General features: G+C 57.6%; 1 protein-coding gene across 7 annotated transcripts in view; it reads left to right on the top strand.

The window, feature by feature from the left end:
* KIAA1671 overlaps positions 1–24,798 on the top strand; it is a 187,537-nt gene that overhangs the window by 85,236 nt on the left and 77,503 nt on the right. The window contains exon 1 of one of the 7 annotated variants that reach the window (XM_070219863.1): positions 13,056–13,434. The exons of the other annotated variants lie outside the window; for them this stretch is intronic. Coding sequence (XP_070075964.1) covers positions 13,384–13,434 — 51 coding nt within the window. The 5' untranslated portion in view covers positions 13,056–13,383. Of the gene's footprint in view, positions 1–13,055; positions 13,435–24,798 lie in introns of those variants that run through there. 7 annotated transcript variants of the gene reach the window in all.

Here is a 24,798-nt window from a genome sequence, read left to right as displayed (position 1 = left end):
AGGAAATTGGCTCACTGGCTTAACTGAAAGGGCTCATTTGCCGCACCCAGCAAGATGGCCAGAGGTGGGCAGCTGCTGGCTTGGCCCAGCATCTCGGAGAGTTTCTTGGGCTTTCCCTCCTGCTTTGTGCCTCATGGTCCCAAAGTGGCTGCCACTTTTCCAGTCACTAGGTCCACTTTCAGGCAGCAAGAAGTGGGAAGCCGAGGGGCCATGTCAGCTGAGTCTGCAAGAAAGCAAAAGCTTCCACGAGACTTTCGTCTACATATCATGGGCAGGAACTGGGTCCCGTGGCCACTGCTAGCAGCAAGAGAGTCTGTGAAACGCAAGTCTTCCAGCCTCTGTTGTAGTGGTTGGCCAGGTTGGAAACGGCTATTGCTTGCCCCATAGACAGCGTTGTTTATTACACAGTCTGAAAGAAAATGAGGGCTGTCAGGTCCTTGATAAGGAAGCCTGGGGCCCCCAAACCAGGGCATGGGACAAAAGAGAGAATCTGCCTAGCATCTGAATGCTGTGGCCTGAGAGGCTGCTGGGCACGGGGCTTCGGGGATGGGAAGACATGATCCCTGTGTCCAAGGCCCCCAGTCTGCTGGGGCGCAGGGCTCAGAGACAGGAGAGATGGTCGAGTGGAACAGACAGGCTGGGGGGAGCTGACCCAGAGGCCAGGGTGACCTCTCTGCCTGGCTGAGCCAGGGTGTCAGGCTGGCTTTAGCAGCATGACTGCAGCGCTGAGTGGGGAGAGACTGCACGGCGCACCGGGCTCTGGGGAGGCTCAGGAATCCTCTGAGCCGCGGCTCGTCCCCTTCTTAATTGCTTCTAGTCTTTCACCGCTGGGTCGAAAGGGCTGGAGAAGACGGAGTCACTTGTATCTCAGCTGATTGAAGTTCCTTTGCTGGATCAAAACCAGCCAGACCAGAAAGCTTTTGTTTCCTCAGTTTTGAAGTGCGAGTGATCAGTTGTGCCTGAGATTTTGTATGGGAGCATTTTGTATTCATCCACTTACCTAGTTATCTCTGCACCCACCCATCTACCCACTCATCTACCTACCCACCCACCCATCCATCCATCCACCTACCTACCTACCCATCCATCCATCCACCTACCCATCCATCCATGCATCCATGCATCCATCCACCCATCCACCCATCCATCCATCCATCCATCCATCCATCCATCCACCTACCCATCCATCCATGCATCCATCCATCCACCCATCCTTCCATCCATCCATCCATCCATCTACCCATCTATCCATCCATCCATCCATCCATCCACCCATCCTTCCATCCGTCCATCCATCCATCCACCCATCTATCCATCCATCCTCTACCTAGTTATTAATACATACAAAGCTCTAAGGCTATAAAGATAAATAAGTTCATTTTTATCCTCAAATTGATCATATTAATAGTCTATAAACAAGTAATTATGGAATCCAGGATGATAAATACTAATCATTCATTCATTTATGCACCCATTCATTCATTTGACAGACATTTATTAAGCACCTACTATGTGTCATGGCCCTTTAGGTACAGCAGTGAACAAGACGTCTGTGGGTCCTGCCCTCCTGAGCTCACATTCTAGTGTGGGGAGACAGACATTAAACAAGAAGCCAGACTCCAAAGAGACTTTCAGATGGTACCAAGTGCTATGAAGAAAATAAAATAGGGTGTTGAGAAGGAAGATGGCTGGGGAAAAGGGTTGTTGGGGCTATTTCCTGTTGGGAGTCAGGGAGGGTTTCTCTGAGCAGGTGACATTTGAGCTGAGACCTTAGAGGAGGACCCAGCCACGTGGAAGAATCAGAGGGAGAGGATCAGGCAGCAGGAATAGCAAGTGCAAAGTTCCTGGGGCTCGTTGTGTTTAGTAGTGCTTCTAATGATGGTAATTATGGTGATGATGGCATTGGGGCTGGAGTGGAGAGAATGAGGAGAGAGAGAGCTGGCAGGGTTGGGTCACACCAGGCCTTGCTGGCCACTGTAAAGAGGCTGGTTTTGGGTAGGTACAGGTTGCTTTGATGAGCACGGAGGAGGGAGGTATCATAGCCTCTGCAGGAATCCAGAACAGTGTCAGAGCCAGACTCAATGGAAGAAGGAATTTGCCAAGAGGAAGGGAGTCAGGTGCGGGAATGGCGTGTGAATACATAGAAAGGCAAGGAGAACATGGGGTTTGCCAGGAGCTGTGAGGGGGGCACCTGGGGAGCGGTGGGGATGAGGCAGGAGGGGGTCACCAAGGCCCAGGATGAGAAGGACCCTCAGGCCCGGAATAAGGGCTTGGTGTTAGGCCTGCCAGGGGCACCAGGAGCCAGCAGTCAGGACCAGGGTCAAACACCATCAGAGGGGCGGCTTGGAGCGCCCTCTAGTGGGCATCGCGGAAAGGGGGCCGGAGAGGGGAGCCTGGAGCTGGGGCAGCAGTCAGGAGGCTGCGGCTGCACTCTGTGCAAAACCATGAAAAAGTGTATTGTGTTGGGCCGGCATGGTGGCCTAGTGGTTAAGTTCGGGACACTGCTTCAGTGGCCTGGGTTCACGTCCTGGGTACAGACTCGCTATCCATTTCTGGAACCTCTTCATGTTCCCAGACAGAAAACACTGACTCCCTAGGCCCCCTCCCCTGAGCCCCTGAGAGCCTCTACTCTCCTTTCTGTCTCTGTGAATTCGCTTTATTCTAGGTCCCTCATAGAAAAGGAATCGTGCAATATTTGTCTTTCTGGGCCTGGCTCATTTCACTCACCGTATGTCCTCCAGCCTCGTCCGTGCTGTGGCACGCGTCAGTCCGTCCTTCGTTTTTCAGGCTGAATAATGTTGCCTCGTATGGATAGACCACACCTGGTTCATCCATTCGTCTGTGATGGGCGCTTGGGTGGGTTCCACCTTTTGATTACTGTGCATAACGCTGCCATGAATATTGATGCGCAAGTATCTGTTTGAATTCCTGCTGTCCGTTACTTTGAGTAGACACCGGGAAGTGGAATTGCTCAAAAAACATGGAAATTCTGTGTTTAACTTTTGAGGGAGCAGCAGACTGCTTTCCACAGAGGCTGCACCATTTTCCATTCTCCCCAGCAACGCACGAGGTTCCGAATTCCCCACAGCCTCACCAGCACTTGCCATTTTCTTTTTAAATAGTAGCCATCCGCTGGGCGTGAGGTAGTGTTTTGCTGTGGTTTTGACATGCGCTTCCCTAATGACTAAGGATGCTGGGCATCTTCTCACGAGCGTAGTGGCCACTTGTTTATCTTCTTTGCATCAGATTGCTTGTTTTCCTGTTGCTGAGTTGTATGAGTATTACATATATATTCTGGATATTCATCCCTTATCAGATACATGATTTGCAAATATTTTCTCCCATCCTGTGGGTTGTCTTTTCACTCTCTTGATAGTGCTCTTTGATGCACAAAGGTTTTTTTTGGTTTTCGCTGAGGAAGATTGTCCCTGAGCTAACATCTGTGCCAGTCTTCCTCTATTTGGTATGTGGGTCGCCAGCACAGCGTGTCTGCGGACGAGTGATGTAGGTGTGTTCCCGGGAGCTGAACCCGGGCCACCAAAGTGGAGTGCACGAACTTAACCACTTGGCCACCAGGCCGGCCCCAAGATTTTTCATTTTGATGAGGACCAATATATCTACTTCTTTTTTTTTTGAGGAAGATTAGCCCCGAGCTAATTACTGCCAATCCTCCTCTTTTTGCTGAGGAAGACTGGCCTTGAGCTAATATCCGTGCCCATCTTCCTCTACTTTATATGTGGGACGTCTACCACAGCATGGCTTGCCAAGTGGTACCATGTCCACACCCGGGATCCAAACTGGCGAACCTCAGGCCGCAGAAGTGGAACATGCGCACTTAACCACTGAGCCACCAGGCCAGCCCCTACTTTTTCTTTTGTTGCCTGGAAAATAATTTTTTAAATTGAAATGTCATATGTGTACAGAAGAGGGCACGTATCTTAAGCCAGACAGCCTGGGTTTGAATCCCAACTGGGCCACTTACCAGCCGTGTAACCTTGTGGGTTAACAGCTCCGTGCCTCAGTTTCCCCATCTGTAAAACAGGAATAATAATAGAGCCACTCGTTAGCAATGCAGTGAGGTTAGATGAACTAGTGCCCATCAGGCTCTCTGAGCCGTCGGGGTCCCTCTGTGAGTGACAAAGGCTTCATAAGTGTTTGCTGTCATTACTATGACTGTATGTTATATTTTGGGTCTCTATGTGGCAGACACTGTGCTAAGCACCGTACGAACATTATTCCATTACCCCACTTAACCCATGCGAACCCCAAGTGATGGGTATTCATTGTCCCCACGTTGTAGAGGAGGAAACTGACCTCTGGACCCTCAGGAGGCTTGCTGAGGGCCACTTTCTGGCCCTTTTTCCCCTAAGTGACCTCACTATATCCTGAGGTGCTGGAAGATGCCCCTCTTAGCGATGCTGAACCTGCGGCTCAGAGAGGGGAGGTGACTGGCCCAAGGACACACAGGGAAGAAACAGCAATACCTGGATTGACTCCTGGCCTGTGGACTCCTCCCTTTGTGCTGGGGAGGGGTCGGGGCGGCTCTTGGGGGCGGGATCCCACGCGGAGGGACATGGGCTGGATTCTGCGTCAGGGGTGCCAGGGAAGCCCCCGGGGCTCTGTGTGCTCGCGGGGACTGAGGCCGCGGACCCGCCTGCAGGAGGCGGATGATGGACAGGACACCTGCGCTCCTTGCAAAGCGCCCCCAGGGCCGAGCCGGCCCTCGTGGAGCCTCGCGGGATTGCGGGCGCTGGGAGGGGAGCTGGAGCGGATGGGTTCACTCTTCCCGAGTGTTAACCCGGTTCATCCCACAGAGCGCTGCCACGTCCCGGGCGAGGCATCCGGGACCCATGGGGCGAGGATGACCTAGTCCCTTTGTCTCTCCTCCTTGAGGAAGTCTGTAGAAATGCCGTTGTGTGAGAATGACGCTTTGAGTGGGGTAATCTTCACTCGTTTTTTGGGGAAACGGAATCATTAACAAACGTCTACACTTTCAACTGCTAATAGTCCCGGTTACCTGCTTCACCTGTCACAACCGATGGAGACACCCCAGAGGGCCTCCACCCTCTGGCTGAGCGCCTGCTGTGCCCTAGAGAGAAGTCACATTCACATCTGTTCCTAGAGGATAAAATTCCATTTGTATTCAGGATCCAATCCAGTGTCTACACGCCAGCCTGCAAGACTGTGTGGCCTGGCCCCTGGCCACCCGTGTCACCTCCTCTCCCAGCACAGGCCGTGTGCTCACTCCACTCAAGCCACACAGCCCCAGAATGTTCCCTTAACATGCCAGGCATGTTTCCACCCCAGGGCCTTGGCACGTGCTGTTTGCTCTCCTCCAGCTTCCTTCCTCACTTCCCTCCCTCTCCACTTCCCTCTTCTCAGGCGTCTCTCAGCTCAAATGACCTCTCTCAGTGGGGCCTTCCCTGGAGCCATGTCTATATGGTCCCCTGGTCCCCACTCTTCTCTGCCAGCACACCCATGCAGTGACCTCCCATCATGCAGGGTCTGCCTCCCCCCTCAGAGCGGAGGCTCTACAGGGCAAGGAACACTGAGCACGGTGCCCAGTGTGCAGTAGGTATGCAGCATGTATTTGTGGCATGGATGAAGGAAGCAGCACCCCACATCTTTTTTTTTAAGGTTTTATTTTTTTAGAGCAGTTTTAGGTTCACAGGAAAATTGAGGGGAAGGTACAGAGATATCGCCTGCACCCCCTGCCCCCGTTATCACCCTCCCCACCAGGGCGGGACGTTGGTTACACCTGATGAGCCTCCACTGACACATCCTGATGGCCCAGAGTCCTGGTTGACGGTAGGGTTCGCTCCTGGGGTGGCGCATTCTGTGGGTTTGGACAAATGGACAGCCACACGGATCTGCCATCGCAGCATCACACAGAGCAGTGTCACTGCCCTAAACATCCCCTTGCTCCCCTGTTCATCCCTCTCTCCCCTAACCCCTGGCGCCCACTGACCTTTCACTGTCTGCGTAGTGTTCCCTTTGCCAGGACGTCACAGAGGTGGAATCGTACAGCCCGCAGCCTCTGCAGACTGGCTTCTGTCACTTAGTGATATACATTAGAGGTTCCTCCACGTCTGTTCACGGCTTGATCGCTCATTTCTTCTCAGCGCTGAATAGTATTCGCTGTCTGGATGGCCCACAGTTTGTCTATCCTCTCACCTGCGGAAGGACATCTTGTTGCTTCCAGGTTTGGGCCGTTGCGAATAAAGCGGCTGTGACATCGGTGTGTGGGGTTTTGTGTGGGTGTCAATTTCCGGCTCCTTTGGGTCAATTCCAAGGAGCGTGCTTGCTGGATTGTACGGTCAGACAGTGTTTAGTTTTGCACCCTATCATATTTTTAACTGTACCGTTCAGTGCTTTTCAGTAAACTCACAAAGTCGTGCATCCGTCCAACAATCGATTTGAGATTTTCATTATCCCTAAGAGAAGCCAAGTGCCCTTAGCGGTCGGTCTGCCGTCCCCTCCTCGGTGATGCTGTCACTGATCAGCCCCCTGGGATGTGCTGGGTGCTGTGCTCCATTCACTCTCGTGGTCACCGTACGACGTAGGGGCTGCTCTTGTCCCCATTTTCCGGATGACAGAGCTGAGGCTCAGAGAGGGGAAGTCAGGGCCCACATGGCTCAGCTGGGAGGCGCTGGATCTGGGAACGGGACCCGCACGGAGCCTCTGCCCGGAGGACCGGCTGCGTGAATTTGATGTTTCCAAAACTCCGCTCATTCTCTCATCGCCTTGAGAATTTTTCATATTCACAAGCCACCTGGACTGATACTTAACGTTTTTCTTAAACTTGACTCACTTTTTAACTATGACAGCTTCACTGAGGTACAATTCACACATTACACAGCTCACTCATTAAATGGGCGGTTCCGTGGGTTTTCGCATGTTCAGAGCTGTGTGACCATCACCACGGTCACCTTGGGAACATCTTTCTCAACCCTAAAAGAGAGCCCCGCCGGTGAGCTGCCGCCCCCAGCTCCCCCACAGCCCGAGGCAGACGCTGCTCTGTTTCCCGTCTCTGTGAATTTGCCTGTTCCAGGTCCCTCACAGACAGGGGCTCGTTCCGCCTTTGTCCTCTCGTGTCCGGCTTCCTTCACGGAGCGGATGTTGTCACGGTTCATCCATGCCGTAGCAGGTGTCCGCACTTGGTTGTGGGGGAGCCGGAAAGGCTTGGGGTACAACGGAAGCTGGGTCTTGACGGGTGCGTAGGAGTCGGCCGGGTAGAGAGAGGCAGGTGCCTTCCCCTGGGACTCTGCCTCAGGGGCTACACCCAGGAGCCAGGCCAGGCGGGGATGGGGAGTTAGTGACCAACGGGGTGGCAGGCGGGGGCGCCCACAGTGGCCGGACCATCCGCTGTCTCAAGCATCACCCATGATCTTGATCTTCGTGTGAAATCTCACTAGTTTTATATGTTGGAGCAAAAAAAACCATTTTTTAAAATTTAGCCTTCAACTAGCACATGAGGTATTGGCATCTTGTTTCACACACGTTCATCATCTCACTGAATTCTTGCCACAGCTCATGGAGAAACCGAGGCTTGGGGAGGTGACGTGGCTTGGCCTGGGCTCGCCCAGTGGGCAGGTGCACAGGCGGGACGGGGCCAGGGCGGCGGCGTCATGTGGAAGCCCCAACATTCGGGGGGCGGCAGAATGGCCTGAGCGTCCTCCCAGGGTTTCTGGCTGGAGCTTCTCCTCTTGCCCCCCATCCTTCTTCCGGATTAAAGGTGACGCCGGTGTCCCCATGCAGTGCTGGTCAGTGACCAGCAGGGGGCAGGGCGGGCGCTCCGGCTTCAACACGGTTGCATTAGCTTTAACCCCTTCTGTACTGCGGTCCTCGCTCTGTCTGTTTCGATTTTCTTTGATTCCAGCGCCGCTGGTCCTGGCACACGTGTCGCTTAGCCCCGTTCCTTGTCAGTTCCTATTTCCCGTCGTGGCGTTGGGTGGCTGGGCTGACCAGGGCACCTTCTTCTGCAGCTCCGCAGCCCCCACCGCCCCATTCGTTTTCACTGATGACGCTTCTCTTCCGAAGAAATGAGTTTTCTGGTGGAAAAAAAAATCTGTTTTTATTATAGTTCCAAAAGGAGTGTGGAGTATGTGTGTGTCTGGGGGCTGTGTAGCTCTCAGCAGGAGCCTTGTGAATATAGAAATGGCATTGCTGACTTAAGCAGACGTGTTTCCAGACAGGCTGAATCTTCTGCCTGAACTCTGGGTCTTTCGAGAGAAGAACATTTTGTCATATTTCAAGCCTCGGCTCCATGCCCCCTCCTCCAAGAAGCCCTCCTGGATTGCACCCTTTCCTGGGAACGCCAGGCCCTTCAGCCTCCAGCGCTGTCACTTATTCCCAAGGGCTTCTCTCCCATAGACCCTGCGCTCCCCGTGGGTGAGAATCACACGTCACTCAGCCTCGCTCGACGTCCCCACCGCTCCACACTCAGTCCTTGAGGCCCTCAGTGACTGGGCCTTGCCGTGTGCTAGGGGCTCTGCTGACACCACCTCTCTCCCCCGCACAGCAGCCCTGTGCGGGGAGAAGTTATTATTATTGTTATGGTGGTGGTTGTTGTTTTCATCAGCTTCGTTTTACATCTGAAGAAACTGAGGCACAGAGAGGAGAAGCGAGTTGTCCAGGATGACGCGGTGTGGCAGGATCAGAGCTGGGGTTTGAACCCGGGCCCATCTGAGTGCAAATCCCTGCTTGCAGCAGCTGTGCGCCCCCACTTCTCACAAGTGCTCACTCAGGGTTCGTGAAGGAGTCGGGGTGGGTCGCCAGCCGGCGTCTGGGGGCTGTCCCCTCCCACGTGCCCCCTCGGGCTTTGTGTCCACTGCCACCTCCTCCCTGAGTGCTCTGCAGGGCAGGCCCGTCCCCTCCTCCCCCTCCTCCTCCTCCTGTAGCTTACTGAGGTATAATTTGCATACTATAAAATTCACTTGTTTTAAGCATACAGTTTAATAGGTTTTGGTAAATTTATGAAGCTGCACAGCCATCACCGTCATCTCATTCCAGAACCAGAAGGAACCCCGTGCCCCTCAGCAGCCACTCCCCATTCCCCACTCCCGGCCCAGCCTCTTTCTGGACGTTTCCGTCCCTGGAAGCTCGCAGTCGGGGTCTCCGTGTCCGGCCTGTTGCCCTGAGCACGGTGCTCTCAGAGCGGCCGTCCTTCCGTCCTTTGTGTTGGACTGGCCCCTCCCGTCCTCGGGTCGCTTCCCTGCCCCGCCGGCCCTGCCCCCTGACCCGATGGAGAGAACCCGCTGGGCCTGAGGGAGCTGCCGGGTCAGGCTGGGCACCGGGGATGGAAAGTGTTCTTTTTTTCTTCAGTCATGTGTTTTAAGTGATTTCACATCCTGCAGTTGATAACACCGTGCGAGTTGGCTGTGTCCTGAGGGGGTGGGCTCCACGGTGCCTGGTTTGGGGGAGATAACCCGTCCTGATGGGCTGACCCTGGCGTGGGCCCCTCCTTATCGCCCTGCCAGCCAGGATGCCCAAACTCGATATGCTGCTAAGCCGTTATGGCCAGGACCTTCTGAGTGCTAACCAAGCTCTGGGCTCTGACCACTGCACACGGATCACCTCGTTCCCTCCTCCCAGAGACCCGGGGTGGCTGGCATTCTCGTCACCCCTGTTGTACACGAGGGAGCTGGGGCACAGAGAGGGTCACTCACCAACCCAATGCCACACAGCTAGCTGGGGCTGGAACAAGGATTTGGACGCAGGCGGGCTGCCTCCACCTCCCTGGGTCTCAGTTTCCTCCTTGCACAGACTTCTGCTCTGTCTGTGCCCTGACCCTTCGGGGGGTTGTCAACTGCTAGAAGACAGGGGCATGCATGTGCCTCAGGCCCTGCCCGTGAGGAGCTCCCAGCCCTGTAGGAAAGGCGGCTCTCATCACACCAGGCGCCCTACCACCCACAGAGGGGGCTCCGTGACTCCTGCTTGCTCAGAGGGCAGTCCGGGGACCTGCTGTTTGCGCTGGGCTTGAGAGATGGTTGACTTTCCGGATGGAAGGGCGTTCGTGGCGGAGGGCTCTGCCTGAGCAAAGGCTGCGAGGCTGAGGGTCCACGCATGGCTGGGGAACGGGTGTGGCAGCGGCTGGACGGGGAGGCCGCATGGCGAAAGACATTGAAGGCCGAGCCCTAAGCCAGGTGCAGCCTGATGGACGACAGGCACGTGGGGTCAAGCAAATCCCTCCAGTGTTCTTGGGGGGCCCGTGGCGACCCCATCTCTGTCCAGCTCCTGGCGCAGGGCCTGGACACAGTCGGTGACCCGGAGTGTGCGACCAACGGGCGTGCTGCCTGGTTCCAGGAGGGTCCTGGATTCAGACGCCCGCGGAGGCCCAGGTGTGGTGTGGACCGGGGCTGCGGGAGTGGGCGGAGTGTGGCAGCTCCAGTCCCCAGGCGCGCCTGGCGGTTCCTGCCCACGTCCCCACCTGGGGATGCAGGCCCGAGGGCCAGGCCTTCCCGTGTTTCTAGAGAAGCCAGAAGTCAGCATAGCTACACTCGGTTCTTCCGATGCTTAAATATTGGCAACTAATTCCAGTAAAGCAAAAGTGGGCCCAGCTTCTTTCCTCCTCCCTCCAGAAACCCGACACCCAAACAAAGCCGCGTGGGGGCTGCCAGCTTTCTGCCTGTGTCCCTAGTGATGGCTGACGTCCCTTTCAACAGCTTCCCGTCTTCTTTACCCACGGAGGTTTCTGCTAAGAGCCGGGCCCTCTGAGTGCACTGACATGGCTGCACTTTCAGTCTTTTCTGGAATGAACCAGTGACGTCCGTACCAGTTGTTGTGGGCTTGCTGTGGCCGCCAGGCTGCCCAGGGATGGGCCGCTGGGGAGCTGGCCTGTGAGGGGCCATGGGGAGGAAAGTTCCTCCAGAAGAGCTGCCCTGGGACGTGCGTCTGGGCTGGAGGTGCCGCGGGAAGCCCGGCACCCATAGGAGGGAGCAGGTGCCGAGGCAGGGGGCGTTCGTGTTCTGGGGCTGCCGTGATAGATTACCCGAGATGCGGGATGCTTATTCTCGCAAAGTGGAGGCCGTCAGGGTGTCCTCAGGGCCAGGCTCCCTCCGGAGGTCCTTCCTGCCCCTTCCAGCTCTTGGTGGCTCTGGGCATTCCCTGCCTTGTGGCCACATCGCTCCAGTCGCTGCCTCCATCCTCACGTGGCATCTTCTCTGGGGTGGAGTCCTCTCATCTGTCTCTTTTAAGGACACTTACTGGATTTAAGGCCTACCTGGGGAACCCAGCATGAGCTCCTCTCAAGATCCTTAATTACATCTGCAAAGAGCTTTTTGGGGGCTGCCATTCAGCCCACTGCAGGGAGGAAGACTGCTTCTGACCAGCAGCAGCATGAACCAAGGCCCTGGGGCATGTGGCTCACCGGGTGGGGAAGGGGTTGCTGTGTGATCCAGTGATATAAAGTGGGCAGCAGGCCAGGCGTGGGAGGGATGGGATGCAGGGACAGCATCCAAGAAGTAGGGGTGCCTCTGTCACATCTGTGCATGTAGGTGGCTCTCCTGGCCAGGTGGCTCAGGATCCCCACCAGGCGGGGCAACCTGGATAGGATAACCCAGACTCGGTAGGAGTCACTTCCAGTCTGGGGTGGGGGGCGTGGCGGGGCCGCTGCTCCTGGGAGCATGCCCTGGCGACTGTGGCCAGCTCCAGGCTGGGAGAGCGTGGGTTTGGGGGGCTCCCTCCTTGGTGCCTCGTCTGGGGGCGGCTCTGTCCCCATCTCAGACTTGTCGGGTAGTCTCCCTGTCTCCACCTGAAGCCCCTCCTGCTCGGCTCTCTCCGTAGCCGCCTCTGGCCTCTGGCCCTGACCGCCCCTCAGGGGTCCGTCCGTCTCCCTGCTTTCTCCCGCTGTCCTTGGGTTCATCCCTTTTCCTGCCCGCAGCTCTCTCCATCCTGGCTCGTCTCTACCACAGGCTTCTCTCTCAGGGGCCGTGCTCCCCCCAGACCCCTGCTGGGACTACCCTCGGCCTGGCCCTCCAACTGTACTGTCAGTCTGGCGGTGCATGGCTGGGGGACCTGTTGCGAGCCGGATGAGGGCGCTGAGGGTGGAGGTGGCCCCGGGCCGCCTCGGGAGGGCTGTGGTTTCCCGTCAGCGGCTGTGCTGCCTCTGGGTGGGGCTCTGAAGTGTGGCCCCAATGGGCTGGGGTCTGGGGGGCGAGGCTTGATGTCTCTGCCCACCCCCCCCCAGCCCCTTTCGCCTCAGGCCTGGCTGTCCCCCTGTCCCAGCCTCTGGCTCTCCTCTGGGCCCACAGACAGGCGGTCTGGGCAGGGGCTCTGGGCTGCCCCACTGCATAGGAGCTGCTCCCCTCGGCAAGTCTGTCTGCCTCCCGGGGCTTCAGTTTCCCCGTCTGCCCGGCGAGATGATACCACCTCCCCTGGAGCCCTGTGGGGACTAAACTAGCTGCTTTGGTATCTTTCTGCCTCATTCGATCCACAAAACGCTGACACACAGGCTAATCCACCCCATCTTAGAGAAGGAGTAACTGAGGCTCCGACAGGGGACGGACTCGCCAAGATGATGCTCTTTTGAAGGAAACAGCCAAGAAAGGTCGCCTTGGGTCCGCCTTAGGTGTGCTCTAGTTTGCATCTTTAATGTCTGGAAATGGATGCTCCCCCCACCCCCCCGGACGCCACGCAGCTAGCAGATGGTGACTCTGGCAGCTGGTCCCTCCCCCCTTCAGCAGCCCCCGCCCTCTGTGCTGGGCCGGCCGCCCACAGGAGTGGACAGAACCCAGGACTCGTGGGTAGGGGGCCTGAGTTCCAGCCTTGGCTCCATTTCCACCTTGCTGTGTGACCTTGACCAAGTCCCTAGCCCTCTCTGGGCCTCCGTTTTCCCCCCTCTGCAAAATGGGGGCAACCAAGTCCTCCTTCCAGGCTGCTCAGAAACTTAGCTGAGTCAAAAGGAACTTGCCCCACACCGGGGAGGGGCTGTGTGAACCATGGGATCCTGAGTTGATTTATTTCCTTCCCATGTTGGGGGGCTCCCCCTGCGTGTGTGGTTTGGAGGAGGAACCACACACTTGGACTCACATGCACAGACACACACATACATACTCAGTTCCGGGGACTTCATCCTGCCCTTCCTGCCACACAGCTGACAAGCCCCCCTGTGTCCGGAGCGCCTGGGAGGGCCTCAGGGGCCAGCCCACCCAGCCGGCTCTGGGAGAAGGCGGCCCTGGCCCCGCCCCACAGGGACGGGCCACCGGGGATGCTGGGCGGGGCTCGCGGGGTCCCCAGCGGGGCGTCTGGCTGGTCCCCTGGCCGCCAGTCCCTGAATGATTCATGGGCCTTAAACTTGACTCCGGGGCATCGTGACGGCGATCGGGGGAGGCGCCCCCGGAGGGGACCTGGGAGCGGGCGGCAGGCGGCCCAGCCCAGCCTGCTATGGAGTACTACTACTGTCCGGGCCTGCTGAAGCTCCTGCGGTCCCTCTGGGTGAGTGAGCACAGCTGCCAGCCCGGCGGCGCCTTCCTCTCCCCGCGCTGCCTGCCGAGTTGCCTTTGTCCCTCTCTGCCCAGCAGTGTCTCTGTTTTCTTTAGGACACGGTGGTGGCTCGAGGAGAAGGGGGCACTGGGGAAAGGGATGGGGTTCGGTGAGGGGGCCCAGCAGGCTGGAAGTGGGGCGTGGAGGACCCAGAGAGAGAGGATGGAGCCCCGCCGCTCCCAGAACGGCCACAGTGGCCTTGCCTCCAGTCTTTGGAAAAACAGAAACAGCAAGGACAGGCAGTAGAGAATTGTCCAGAAAGCAACACTTCTTTGATTTAAAGGGCTATTCTTCATTCTGAAATTAGATCCCTCTTGCCTCTGTGTGCATGTGAAAATGCCCCATCTTTTATGAGCTGAGCAGAATAGGTTTTGTTTTTCTTTCCATGAACTGACTAAAAGTAAAAAGTTGGAACCCTTGTGTTGCATTCTTTCCTGTATATAACAGAAAAAAAAAAAACCCAAAACTTTTTCTGGCGAAATGGCAAAGTCAGGGAACCCATGCGGGAGTGCTTTGTGGGGTGTCACGTGCTTTTCCAATCTTGTTTCGACTCTGAGACTGACCTGCTGTGTGTCCCTGGGCAAGTGGCGTCCCCTCTCTGGGCCTCTTTTTCCTCATCTGTGAAACGAAGAGGTGCGGGTAACTGATTGTGGGTTACGTGACATTCAGGGCTCAGTGAACAGAGAGGCTAGGTGGAGAATCATCACAGGTGGGCCTCAGAGTTTTCCAGAGCATTTGCCACTGGGTTGAAAATGCCCAAAACGGAAAGACTTGGGAAATATTCTTTTTCCCCTGCTGAATGTTTGCAAATACTTTGGATGCCTTCTCACCCAGGGAATTTTCCGGAGCTCCTAAAAATACGACTTTAGGAAACATAGTCCTTGAACCGCCTCTCCGTTCGGTGTCTGCCCTCCCTCCCAAGTGCCCAGAGCAGCTGGAAAACAGGAGACCCCCCCGTCCGTGTCCTTGATCACTGACCTTTGAACATTGTCATATTATACATGTAACCAACACTGGTTGATTTTAGGGGTTTTTCTAATTACTAAAATAATACATGGACATAAACTTGGCAAATCCTGAAGAATATGAGGAAGAAAAAAAGTCCCCATAATCATTTGTATTTTATTTTTTGAGGAAGATTAGCCCTGAGCTAACATCTGATGCCAATCCTCTTTTTTTTTGCTGAGGAAGACTGGCCCCAAGCTGACATCCATGCCCATCTTCCTCTACTTTATATGTGGGACGCCTACCACAGCATGGCTTTGCCAAGTGGTGCCATGTCTGCACCCGGGATCTGAACTGGTGAACCCGGGGCCGCCGAAGCAGAACGTGTGAACTTAACTGCTGCGCCACTGGGCCGGTCCCTGATCATTTGTATTCTTAATTCTGCCATCCACCGGGTCCAGAGGACCTAGCTGTGCCCAGCTGTGTGTCAGGCTCTGGGCGTGGTGTGAAGGATGCTGTGATCCTGTGATATATAAGAAATACGTTTGGTCTTTGTCCCTTTCCTGGCAGAGTTCCTAAAACCCTTGGAATTTCCTAAGAGATGAGAGAGGGTGTCTTCTGTTATGTTAATGAGCTGACTTGGGAAAGCACCTAAGGATGGGAGCTGGTTGCCGAGGGAACCAACCCTGGTTAGAGGGCTCGAATTTTCAGTCCCACCTCCTGATTTGGGGAGGAGAGAGGGGCTGGAGGCAGAATCACCCACCAAGGGCCAATGAATTAATCAGTCATGACTCTGTCATGCAGTCTCCATAAACACCCAGAAGAAGGGGTTCGGGGAGCCCCCGGGGTTGGCGAAGACGTGGAGGTGAGAGAGAGAGGCTCCGAGAGCCGGGCTGCTCCGACCGTCTCCCATCCCCGGCCCTGGCATCTCTTCCCTCGGGCTCTTCCTGAGTTACAGCCTTTATTAGAAACTGGCCCTCTGGGACGTTTCTCTGAGTCCGTGAGCCGTGAGCGGCCCCATCGAAGTAACGGAACCTGAGGCGGGGCTGTGGGAACCTCCGACCTATAGCTGGTTGGTCAGAAGCCCAGGTGCATCAGTCTTGTGGGACGGAGCCCTTAACCTGTGGGCTCTGACGGTGTCACCAGGGGGACAGTGTCGGCATCGAGTTAAATCGTGGGACACCCAGCTGGTGTCCCAGACATTGCTTGGGGGTGCTGGGAAGAACCTGCACACTTTGGAACTGGTGTCAGAATCAGACATGCGGAAGCGACTAAGGTACGGCCCACCATCCCCAGGAACTTGGAGCTCGGCATGGGCGCTGGGCACCTCGACGAACGGCTACCGTCAGATAGTCATTCAACACACACTTACCGGCAGCAGTTCAGAGCTGGGGTCAGATACTGGGAATGCAGGGGTGAGCAAGACACACAGGGACCCCTGACCTTGTGGAATTTCCCATCTGGGGGGCCCACAGTCCCTGCACAAGGAAGTGAAACAAAGAGCATGTGTGTGTTAGGATGGGGTGGCGCACAGGGCTGGGGGGACACTGTTTCATCTGGGATGGGGGGTCCAGGAGAGCCCCCTGAGCTAGCTGGGCACCACAGGATATGTAGGAGCCTGGTAGGCGATGCTAAGGTAGGGCAGGGGAATGGTGTGCCAGGCAGAGGGAACAGCACGTGCAAGGGACTGCGGTGAGTGTGAGAAAGAGCAAGCCCAATCGGCGTGCCCCTGGCGGATTCCAGGAACCGGCGTAACCTCAGCCTGGCCGGTGTGATGTGGGAGGATGGGGGAATGCTGTGACCCTCACAGGGCAGCTTTGGGGTGGACAGAGGACACCGCCCCGTGCCTGGCTTTGCCCCAACTCTCTATGTGACTTGGGCAAGTCTTTGCTTCTCTGAGCCTCAGTTTCCCCATCTGAAGCACGAAGCGGTGGGGTGAGGCGGTTTAGAAGGTCAGTCCCAGGTGTGAAGCCGAGAAGATTTCCACTGGGTCACCTGCCTCCCATGGGTGACCACGTCCTGGAGTGCGAGGAGCCGTGTGGGCTCGCCGGCGGCTTTGCAACTCACCCCCAGTTTCTCCTCCCCCCTCGAGTCCCTGAAGACGGCCCGGCTCACGTGTGCCAGGACTGGCCCCATGTCCACAGCGCTAAGCTGGACACTCGTGCTCACTGAGCCCCCGAGGGTGCGTGGGGATGTTGGAAATCCACAGGCTTCGGGCCTGGGTCGTAACACAGCCGGGCGGCCTCGGGGTGACCACTTCACCCGCTCCGGGCCTCTGCTTCCTCACCTGCAATGGGGGGGTCACTTCCTCATTCGCTTGTGGGGCCGTTCCTGTGAAACATGGAAGCTGCTCGCCCTCGGCCGCTGGGAACTCTTCCCCTTTCCCAGGACGTCACCGTCAGTTTGAGCGTGACCGGGGACCACAAACCATTGCACAGGTTGGGGCCGGGTGGCCCTCTCCCACCCGGGTCCCCTCTCGGCCCGGGTCCCTCCTCACTGCTCTCAGGTTTCTGCTCAATGTCCCCTCTTCGCTGGGGTCTTCCTGACCCCTCTGTCTAAAGCAGGCTCCCCCACCCCCCACATTCTTTGTCCCATTACCCTACTTTTTCAATAAACTGTTTCATCCGCATTGTGAGCTCGCTGCCTGCCCGTCGAGTGGGGGAACGAGGGCTGGGGCCATGTGTCTCCTTTCGGGGGCCCACTGACCACACAAACATTTGCCGCATCGTTTAGAGACCTTGGCAAACGGCTCATGATGTTTGATGGCGTCTTAATATTCCCGCTTGCCGTCAGCCGTGGGTTTTTTTCCTTTTCTTTTTTTGTTTGAGGAAGATTAGCCCTGAGCTAACATCTGCTGCCAATCCTCCTCTTTTTGCTGAGGAAGACTGGCCCTGAGCCAACATCCATGCCTGTCTTCCTCTACTTTATATGTGGGACGCCTACCACAGCATGGCTTGATAAGTGGTGCCATGTCCGCACCCGGGATCCGAACCAGCGAACCCCGGGCCACCGAGAATCGGAACGTGCACACTTAACTGCTGTGCCACCGGGCCGGCCCCTCAGCCGTGGTTGATTAGCCGTCCTCCTGGGCCTGGCGCTGGGCTGTTCCCAGGCGCTCGCTCTGCACACGACATAGGGAGCATCCCTCCCAGCCTTAGGTCCGGATCCGCCTCTCAGGTTATTTCTTGACTCAGCTTCTCAGAAGTCGGGCCAGGCGGGGGCCGCAGCAGGTTTCTGCAAGGTTGTCATTTGTTGATGGGTGTCGGTGGCTTCCTGTGGGCAGCCCAAGGCCTCTGCGTAGCAGCCGTTCTGTCCCCCGGGGGGAGAAACCACAGCCCCCCGCTGTCGAGCCTGTCACTGTGCAGCCTCGGCTGGGAGGTTAAGTGTCTGTTTCAGATCATTAGTAACTGTAGCTGATGGCCACCCCTGCCCCGGCTGTTTTGAGTTACTTCATCGCTTCTGTCGCCGAGATAACCTAGCCAGACGGTCCCAAGGCCCGTGGCCTTTTTGGGGCATTGGCATCAAGCTGGTTGCTTGTGGTTGTCAATTACAACGATGGCAACAATAATAATAAGTGTAATAATAATAATAATCGTGGCCGCCATCCCCACCGCCGACGTCCTTGTCCTGCACCAAGCGCCTTTCACGGGTGTCTCATAGATGCTCACGAGAGCCCTACGGGGACATCTCAAGATTCTCCCCATTTTGCAGTTCAGGAACCCGGGGAGGCTGGCTTTCTCGTCACTTGTGCGCTTAGCTTTGTCCCTCCCTCAGCCTGTCGTCCCCTCCGGGAGTAATAATAAGTCATCGTAGTCATGAGACAGCAGCGTGGATGGTTCCCTCCCTGTCCAGGCACGTCCACACGTGGCATCGCGTTAACCCTCCCAGCAACCCCGAGAGGTGGGTGTTACTATTATTCTACAGATGAGAAAACTGGTATTAAACGGCCGGCGGGGGGCGGAGCTGGGGTTTGAACTCGGGAAGTCTGACGCAGACGAGGGCCACGGCTCATTCTGCGCTGAGTCTCCAGCCCCAGCACGGCCCCGGGCGCCTAGCAGGTGCCAAGTGGACACAGGCTGGTGCACCGCCTCGTGTGCAGAGGTGTCGTGGGGTGTGAGTGGCTGGGCGCTTCCCGGTGTGCCCGTCAGCCATGGCCATGGCTCTTGTCACTTTATCCCTGGCTCCCGACCCACAGTTCTTGGCAGCGTCCGCTTGTGCGCAGGGTCCGGGTTGGCTGGGCCGAGGCTGTGGCTGAAACCGCAGAGCTGGCTATTTTTGTGCTGTTTGAGTTGGGCCCGAGGTTTGGGCCACAGAGCGGCTGGCGTCATGAGTGGTATGCGTCCAACTCGAGTGGGCCGCCTTTTTAGGCTCTGTGGCAGAGCAGAGGGCAGCGCCGCCCCACCATGGCTTCTGATCCCCCCCGGCCACCTCCTATGGGGCGTAGGGCCCCGGGCAGATCTAACCTCCCAGAAAGGCAGCTTTGCCGTCTGTGGAGTGGGAATGACGGTAGCACCCCCCTCGTGGGCCATCCTGAGGACTCATGGAGGCCGTGCAGACAATGTCGGCACATAGTAGGTCCCAGATAAGCATTAGCCGCTGATGCCCGTGTAGACAGCTAATGGGCCCTTGGTTCAGTTCGGCTAAACATGTGTGCCAGGCCGTATTTTCAGGGCTTGGGAACAAGATGGTCAAGGATCCCTGCCTTGGGGACTAACATCCTGGTGGGGGTTCAGGCAGGAAACAATGGGCGTGATACATAAGAACCTTGTCTAGTGTGTCCGGGCTGGGGCGTGCCAGGGAAAGAAGGAAGTAAGCAGGCGAGAGGGCTCAGGAGTGTGGGCGGGGCCAGGGGACTCCCTGAGAACGTGACCTTTGAGCAGAGACTTTGAAAGAAGGGAGGGCATAGGCCATGGGAACTTGGGGGAAGAGGCGGCAGCCGGTGCAAAGGCCCTGGGGTCTAAGTGTGCACCCAAGTGGAACCTCAAGGAACCTGGGGGTGGCACTGCAGCAGAGTGAGTGACGGGAGGTGGTGAGGTCATGCAGGGCCTTCCTGCCACTCAAGGACTTCACCTTGTGCTCTGAAGGCAACGGAGCCATGGAGGGGTGTCACTGCAGGCAGGAGCGACACAGTCTGACTTGGGTTTTGAACAGATCCCTCTGGCTGCCGTGCAGGGCACAGACTCAAGCAGGACAGAGGCAGAATCGGGAGACCGGCAAGGAGGTCCCGCAGTTGGCCGTGACCAGGGGCTCAGTCCAGGGGCGGCAGAGGAGGTGATGGGGAGCGGGCAGATTCTGGATCTGATTGTGGTCTCAAGGTCGACCCACAGGATTTGCTGACGGATTGGACATGTGGAGGGAGCGAAAGAGAAGAGTCAGGAAGACACCGAGGGTCTTGGGCCCGATGGTCGGAAGGCTGGGGCTCCCACCCACCTCCCCAGGAACGCCGCAGGGGTAGAGGGTCGGGGACGGATCGGGACTTGCGCTGGACTTGCCGAGTGTGAAATGTCTGTGTCCTCACAGGGTCCCCAGCCTCTCTCCAGGCAATAAGGGCAATTCCTGCGCTGTCCATGGCTCAAGGCTGTTGAGATGCGGGTTTTAAGGGACCTCCCCTGAGGGTGGAAGCGTGAGCCCGGGCCTCTCAGCTAGTTGGCATCGCTGAGCTCTCAGGTCCTTTCGTGCACAGGCAGGCCCTGATCTCACCCACTGTCGGGTTTATGAGAATCCAGCTGGCCCGAGGCTGGCTCCCCCCGACTCCTCCCCCATTGTGACCCTTTCTGACTCTTTTTCCACCTGTTATGGCCCCTCCCGGCAGGACCACCGCCTCCCTCCCCATTAGTCCACAGCATCCTTGACATAAAATGAAAAGAGAATCCTGTGATGCCGATGGCTCCCAGGCTTGCAAGGCCACTGCCTGGTCCTCAGGGGGCCGGCTACCCCCCCATGCCATCGGGGACTTCATGCTGATGGCCTGCCATGAGCGCTGCTCCCAGAGGGAGGCCTTTCAGACTGGCAGCCCTGGCTGTCCCAAAGGAGCCGTGGCCGAGCTTCAGACATTCCAGGGCTCCGAGCAGTTCGGAGGGACATGCCAATCCTGTGACTGCCGAGAGGAATGATAAATGCAGGGTAGAAGCTCTGGAGGGGTGGGCGTGTGGGCAGAACACTTCTGGGAGCCTGGAGTTTGGGCTATAATTGCTGACCCTGAGCCAACTATGTGCCCTCTCTGGGCCTCAGTTTCTTTATTGATATAAAGAAGTATTGGACTGAAGTCTCCTTAAGGTTTTTCATGATGTGCAATCTCCCAGTTCTAGAGGTCCAGGAAAGAATAGAGCTTTGTGCTCAGACAGAGCTGGGTTCAAATCCATCCGTTCCTGCTGTGTGACCTTGAGCAAGTGGCTTCATGTCTCTGAGCCTCAGTTCTCTCATCTGGGGTTGAGAAACCCCCTTTCTCCAATGAGAATTATGTCAGCGTCTCATTGTGGAAACGCGTATGGAGAGCACCTGGCACATAGTAGGCACGAAATAAACGGGAGCCGTTATCTTTTTACATCCCCTGCCTGTCTGACCGCACGGGGCACAAGGTCCTGGCTCGCAGCCCCGCAGGCAGAATGGGTTCCAGATCGCGCCACTAGAGGGCGCTCCTGTCCTAACAAACTGCCCGGATCCCCCTCTGCGGAGGGACGCGGGGCCACCCCGCTGGGCGCCTGCCAGGAAGGCGGTGCTCCGCTTGTCCCCATTTTGCAGACGGGGACACCGAGGATACCTGGCGTGCCCAGGGTCACATCGCGGGGAGGTGTCGGAACTGGGCTTTGGGGCTGTGGGCGCCCGCCGTCTCCCGGCCCCCCAGGTCTCCCGCCGCCTGTGTTCCCAGGCCGGTGGAGGCAGAGAGGTCTCGAACACGGTGCCCCAAGATCGGTCCTGGTGGGTAGCCAGGCCGGCCTCGGCCTCCGGGTGTTTCAGCCGGAAAATCCACTATGGGGGTGGGGGGAGCGGAGCGTGGAGCGTAAACAATGGAGGGAGTCGCTAAACCCCAGGATGCTGGTGCCTGTAGACAAGCTGCACCTGTCGTTTGGGTGGCAAAGCCGGCTTTCGACACCAGTAGTGGAGGTGTGAAAATCCTCGTGCAGGCCCCGGCCCCTGCAGCCCCCCACTTTTGTCACGGGTGGGCAAGGGGATTTTCCAGAGCTGAAAAGAGACTCCAGTTTGGGAGTTTTGAGCTGAGTGAACACATGGTGTCTGTGTTGGAGGTGGAACTGATGAGAGGGGAGGCAGCCGGGGCCAGCAGGAGAGCATCGCTGAACTGGGAGCCAGGATGCTGGGGTCTGATCCCAGCTGTGTGACCTGGGGCCAGTCCCTGTCCCTCTCTGGGCCCAGCGTCATCATCTTTGAAATGCAGCCATCGGCCTGTCTCAAAGGGGCTTGCCGGGCACGTGTACTGAGTGCCCACCCTGGGTTGGGCCCCGAGCTGGGTCTTACAGCTAGTGGATGAGGGGGGAGGGCTTCAGGAGGCAGGACTGGCATGTGCGATGCCTGGCACATCCGAGCGTGTCTTTGTTTGTAGTCCAAAGGACACATGTAACTATTTCCTCAAGGGTGCACCAGGCCCGCCCTGACGGCCTCTTTCTATCCTGAGCGCCTCTTCAAAGGCCCTGACTGCAAATCCCGGCTCGTTCTGAAGTACTGGGTTGGGGTTTCCGCTAGGAATTTGGGGGGAACACAGGTCAGCCCCCAGCAGCCAGGGACGAGGCAAAACGCTTCCCATTGCGTCATTTCATCCTCCCAGCAGTCCTGGAGGGGAGACGCCGTTCCCATCCGCATTTTACAGACGACAAGGCTGAGGCTCAGAGAGAGGTTAAGCCACTTGCAAAAGATCACACAGCCAGTCAGCGGGGTGGGGCTGGGCGTGGAGCCCTCGCTCTCTTGCCCTGGAGGCCGAGCTGTGTTAATTTATGTTGATAACTTGACTTTAATCCTGGGGTGCCTTTTTGTAACCCCACGTTCTGTTGAATTGACCGGATGTTTCCTCATTGCCCCTCTGGACTCTGCCCTGTCCTTGCCTCAGGTGTGTTTGGAAAAGGCCCAGAGGGAGGGGGAGGCCATTGCCAGACCCCAGTGCGGCCCAGCCTGCCTGGGCCCCGCCGCCTGTTGGCCACCCTCCCGGGGGGCGTGCCAGGGGGGTGGGGCGGCCTGCCTGCTCCCTGCTCTGCCCCCATCGCCTGTGTTTGCCTAGAGCAGCCTGGGCCCCGTGAAAGGAGGCTTTGTCCTCCCGTTCGTCCCTCCTGGAGGGATGACCTAAGTCCCGCCTTGGGAACAAAGCGGCAACCTGCCACGTGAGCCCAGGCCAGCGCCAGGAGCCCGCAGAGCCTCCCAGGCCAGCCGGGGAGGGGCGGCCTTGTTACAGGGCTGCGGGTTACGTGGGGTCAGGAGGGCAGCAGAGCCTCCCGCATGCAGAGCGAGGAAGCCAGGGGCTCCCGTGCTCACAGGACTCGACAGTTTGTAAACCTGTTTCCTGCCCTCCCGTTGAGCAGCTCCTCCCGGATGGCGCAGGGTGTGCAAGGCAGGGCCTCGGAGAGCAGGTGTCAGTGTCACAGGGAACCGCTCCAAACCCAGGGGAGTCAACCAACCGCCATTTATCACGCCCACGACCAACCGTGGTCGGGAAATCAGGCAGGGCCTGTGGGGCAGCTGCTGGGGTGGCAGCGGGGAGCCCTAAACAGCTGGGGGCTGGGGTCCTCCAGAGGCTTCTTTGCCCACCTGTCTGGTCCCTGCAGAGACCCGGGGGCCAGGCTTCCCTGGGAAGCTGACCGGACACCTAAATGTGGCCACTACCGCAGCCTGGGCTCCCTCACCGCGTGGCGGCTCCGGGCTCAGCCTTGCAGCCCAGAGGGCAGGGGCCGTGTCGCCCTTTACGATGGGCGCAGCCTCCGTAGTCACCACCCCTCTTCTGCTGCTCTCTGCCGACGGAGCAGACGCACGCCCCCCGGATCTCTGGGTGGGCGGCCTGTCACACACTGTGCAGCCGGCTTTCAACACCACCACAGCTCCAGGTAAAGGAAGACGTTCCCAGGGGACGCTTATGGAGCACTTCCTGCGCCCCGGCCGCCCGCGGCTGATCCCATGCTGTCCTCCCGCAGCTCCAGGAGGTGGCGGATGGAAGCCGTTGTTTTCCCCACGAGCCTGCGGCTCCAGAAGGCGGAGGGACCCGGGAATCCGCGGCGCTGCGGGCAGTTTGCTGTGGGACGTGCCCCGTGGGGAGCTGTGGGCTGGGTTTCTCCTTCCTCCACTAAGCTGAGAACCTTCCTGGAGTTCTCGAGGATGCTCACCTGGTTGTGATTAATCTCCTGCCCTCTTGCCAGTTCTCCCCTTATGTCGAGCGGCTTTTCTCTCCCTGTGCGCCAGGGACTCCCCCCAGGACCCCTCCTCCCCGCTGCAGCTCGCGTGGGGGCCGCGGGGCAGACAGCCAGCCGCCTACCCCTCTCGGGGCTTTTGAGGAACCAGCAGGGGCACCTCACGGTCCTGGCACAGTCACCCCTGTGTCTGGGCCTCCAGGGCCGGGTCTGGGGCTCGTTCGTCTGCCTCCCCAGGGTCTGGCATACAGTTGGTGCCCAATATGTGTCTGGTGAACTGAAACCATAAATGGGGAAGGAAGGAAGGATGGCTGGCTGTTCAAGGGTGGAGACTCTGTCTATGCGCATCCGTGTCCCTGACACACAGTAGGCGCTCAATAAATGTTCATCATCCCAAATGGATGAAGAAGGGACTGGGTGGGTAAGACCGAGAGCAGCTTCAGTGCCGTATGTTTGTATGCTTGTCATGGAACACAGGGCTGGATGCCCCCTCGTTCCATCAGCAAGTGTGAAGCGGAGCCCCAGCCGGGCGCTCTTCCCACGCGCAGACGTGGCTATTTCACGTCTGCATCCTCAGTGCTTAGCAAAGGGCGGCATACAGCAAGTGCTCAATATTGTTTATAGAAGTGAGTGAAAGAAAGAGTGAATGAAAAGTGAAACTTCTGGAGCTTGGGGACGTGTCTTGTCTATTCGTTTCCCCACTTCCTCGAATAGGGCTTGCGACACAGTAGGTGCTCAATAAATGCATGTCGAACTGAAGACGTGTGTGAATGAACCAGGTGACTGAATAAATGGAACTTTCAATGGGTGGGGCCTGTATCGTGTTCGTTTCTCTCCTCGGGTCCTGATACAGGGCCAAGCATATAGCAGATGCTTCCTGTGCTGCCCTGACCTTTGTAGGAGGCCCGCCCCTGAGGATGGGTTGAGAACCGGGGACCGGCAGGGGCCCCTGCCGCAGGCCCCACCACAGACTATTCCTGCTGTTCCCGTCTGTGCAGGTGGACGGGAACCCCCGAGGGCCTGCCCC

The sequence above is a fragment of the Equus caballus genome, chromosome 8 (genome assembly GCF_041296265.1).
Source record: "Equus caballus isolate H_3958 breed thoroughbred chromosome 8, TB-T2T, whole genome shotgun sequence".
NCBI classification, from domain to species: domain Eukaryota; kingdom Metazoa; phylum Chordata; class Mammalia; order Perissodactyla; family Equidae; genus Equus; species Equus caballus.
Note: the sequence above shows the minus strand (reverse complement) of the source record. Positions and strands in the feature narration are given on the sequence as shown.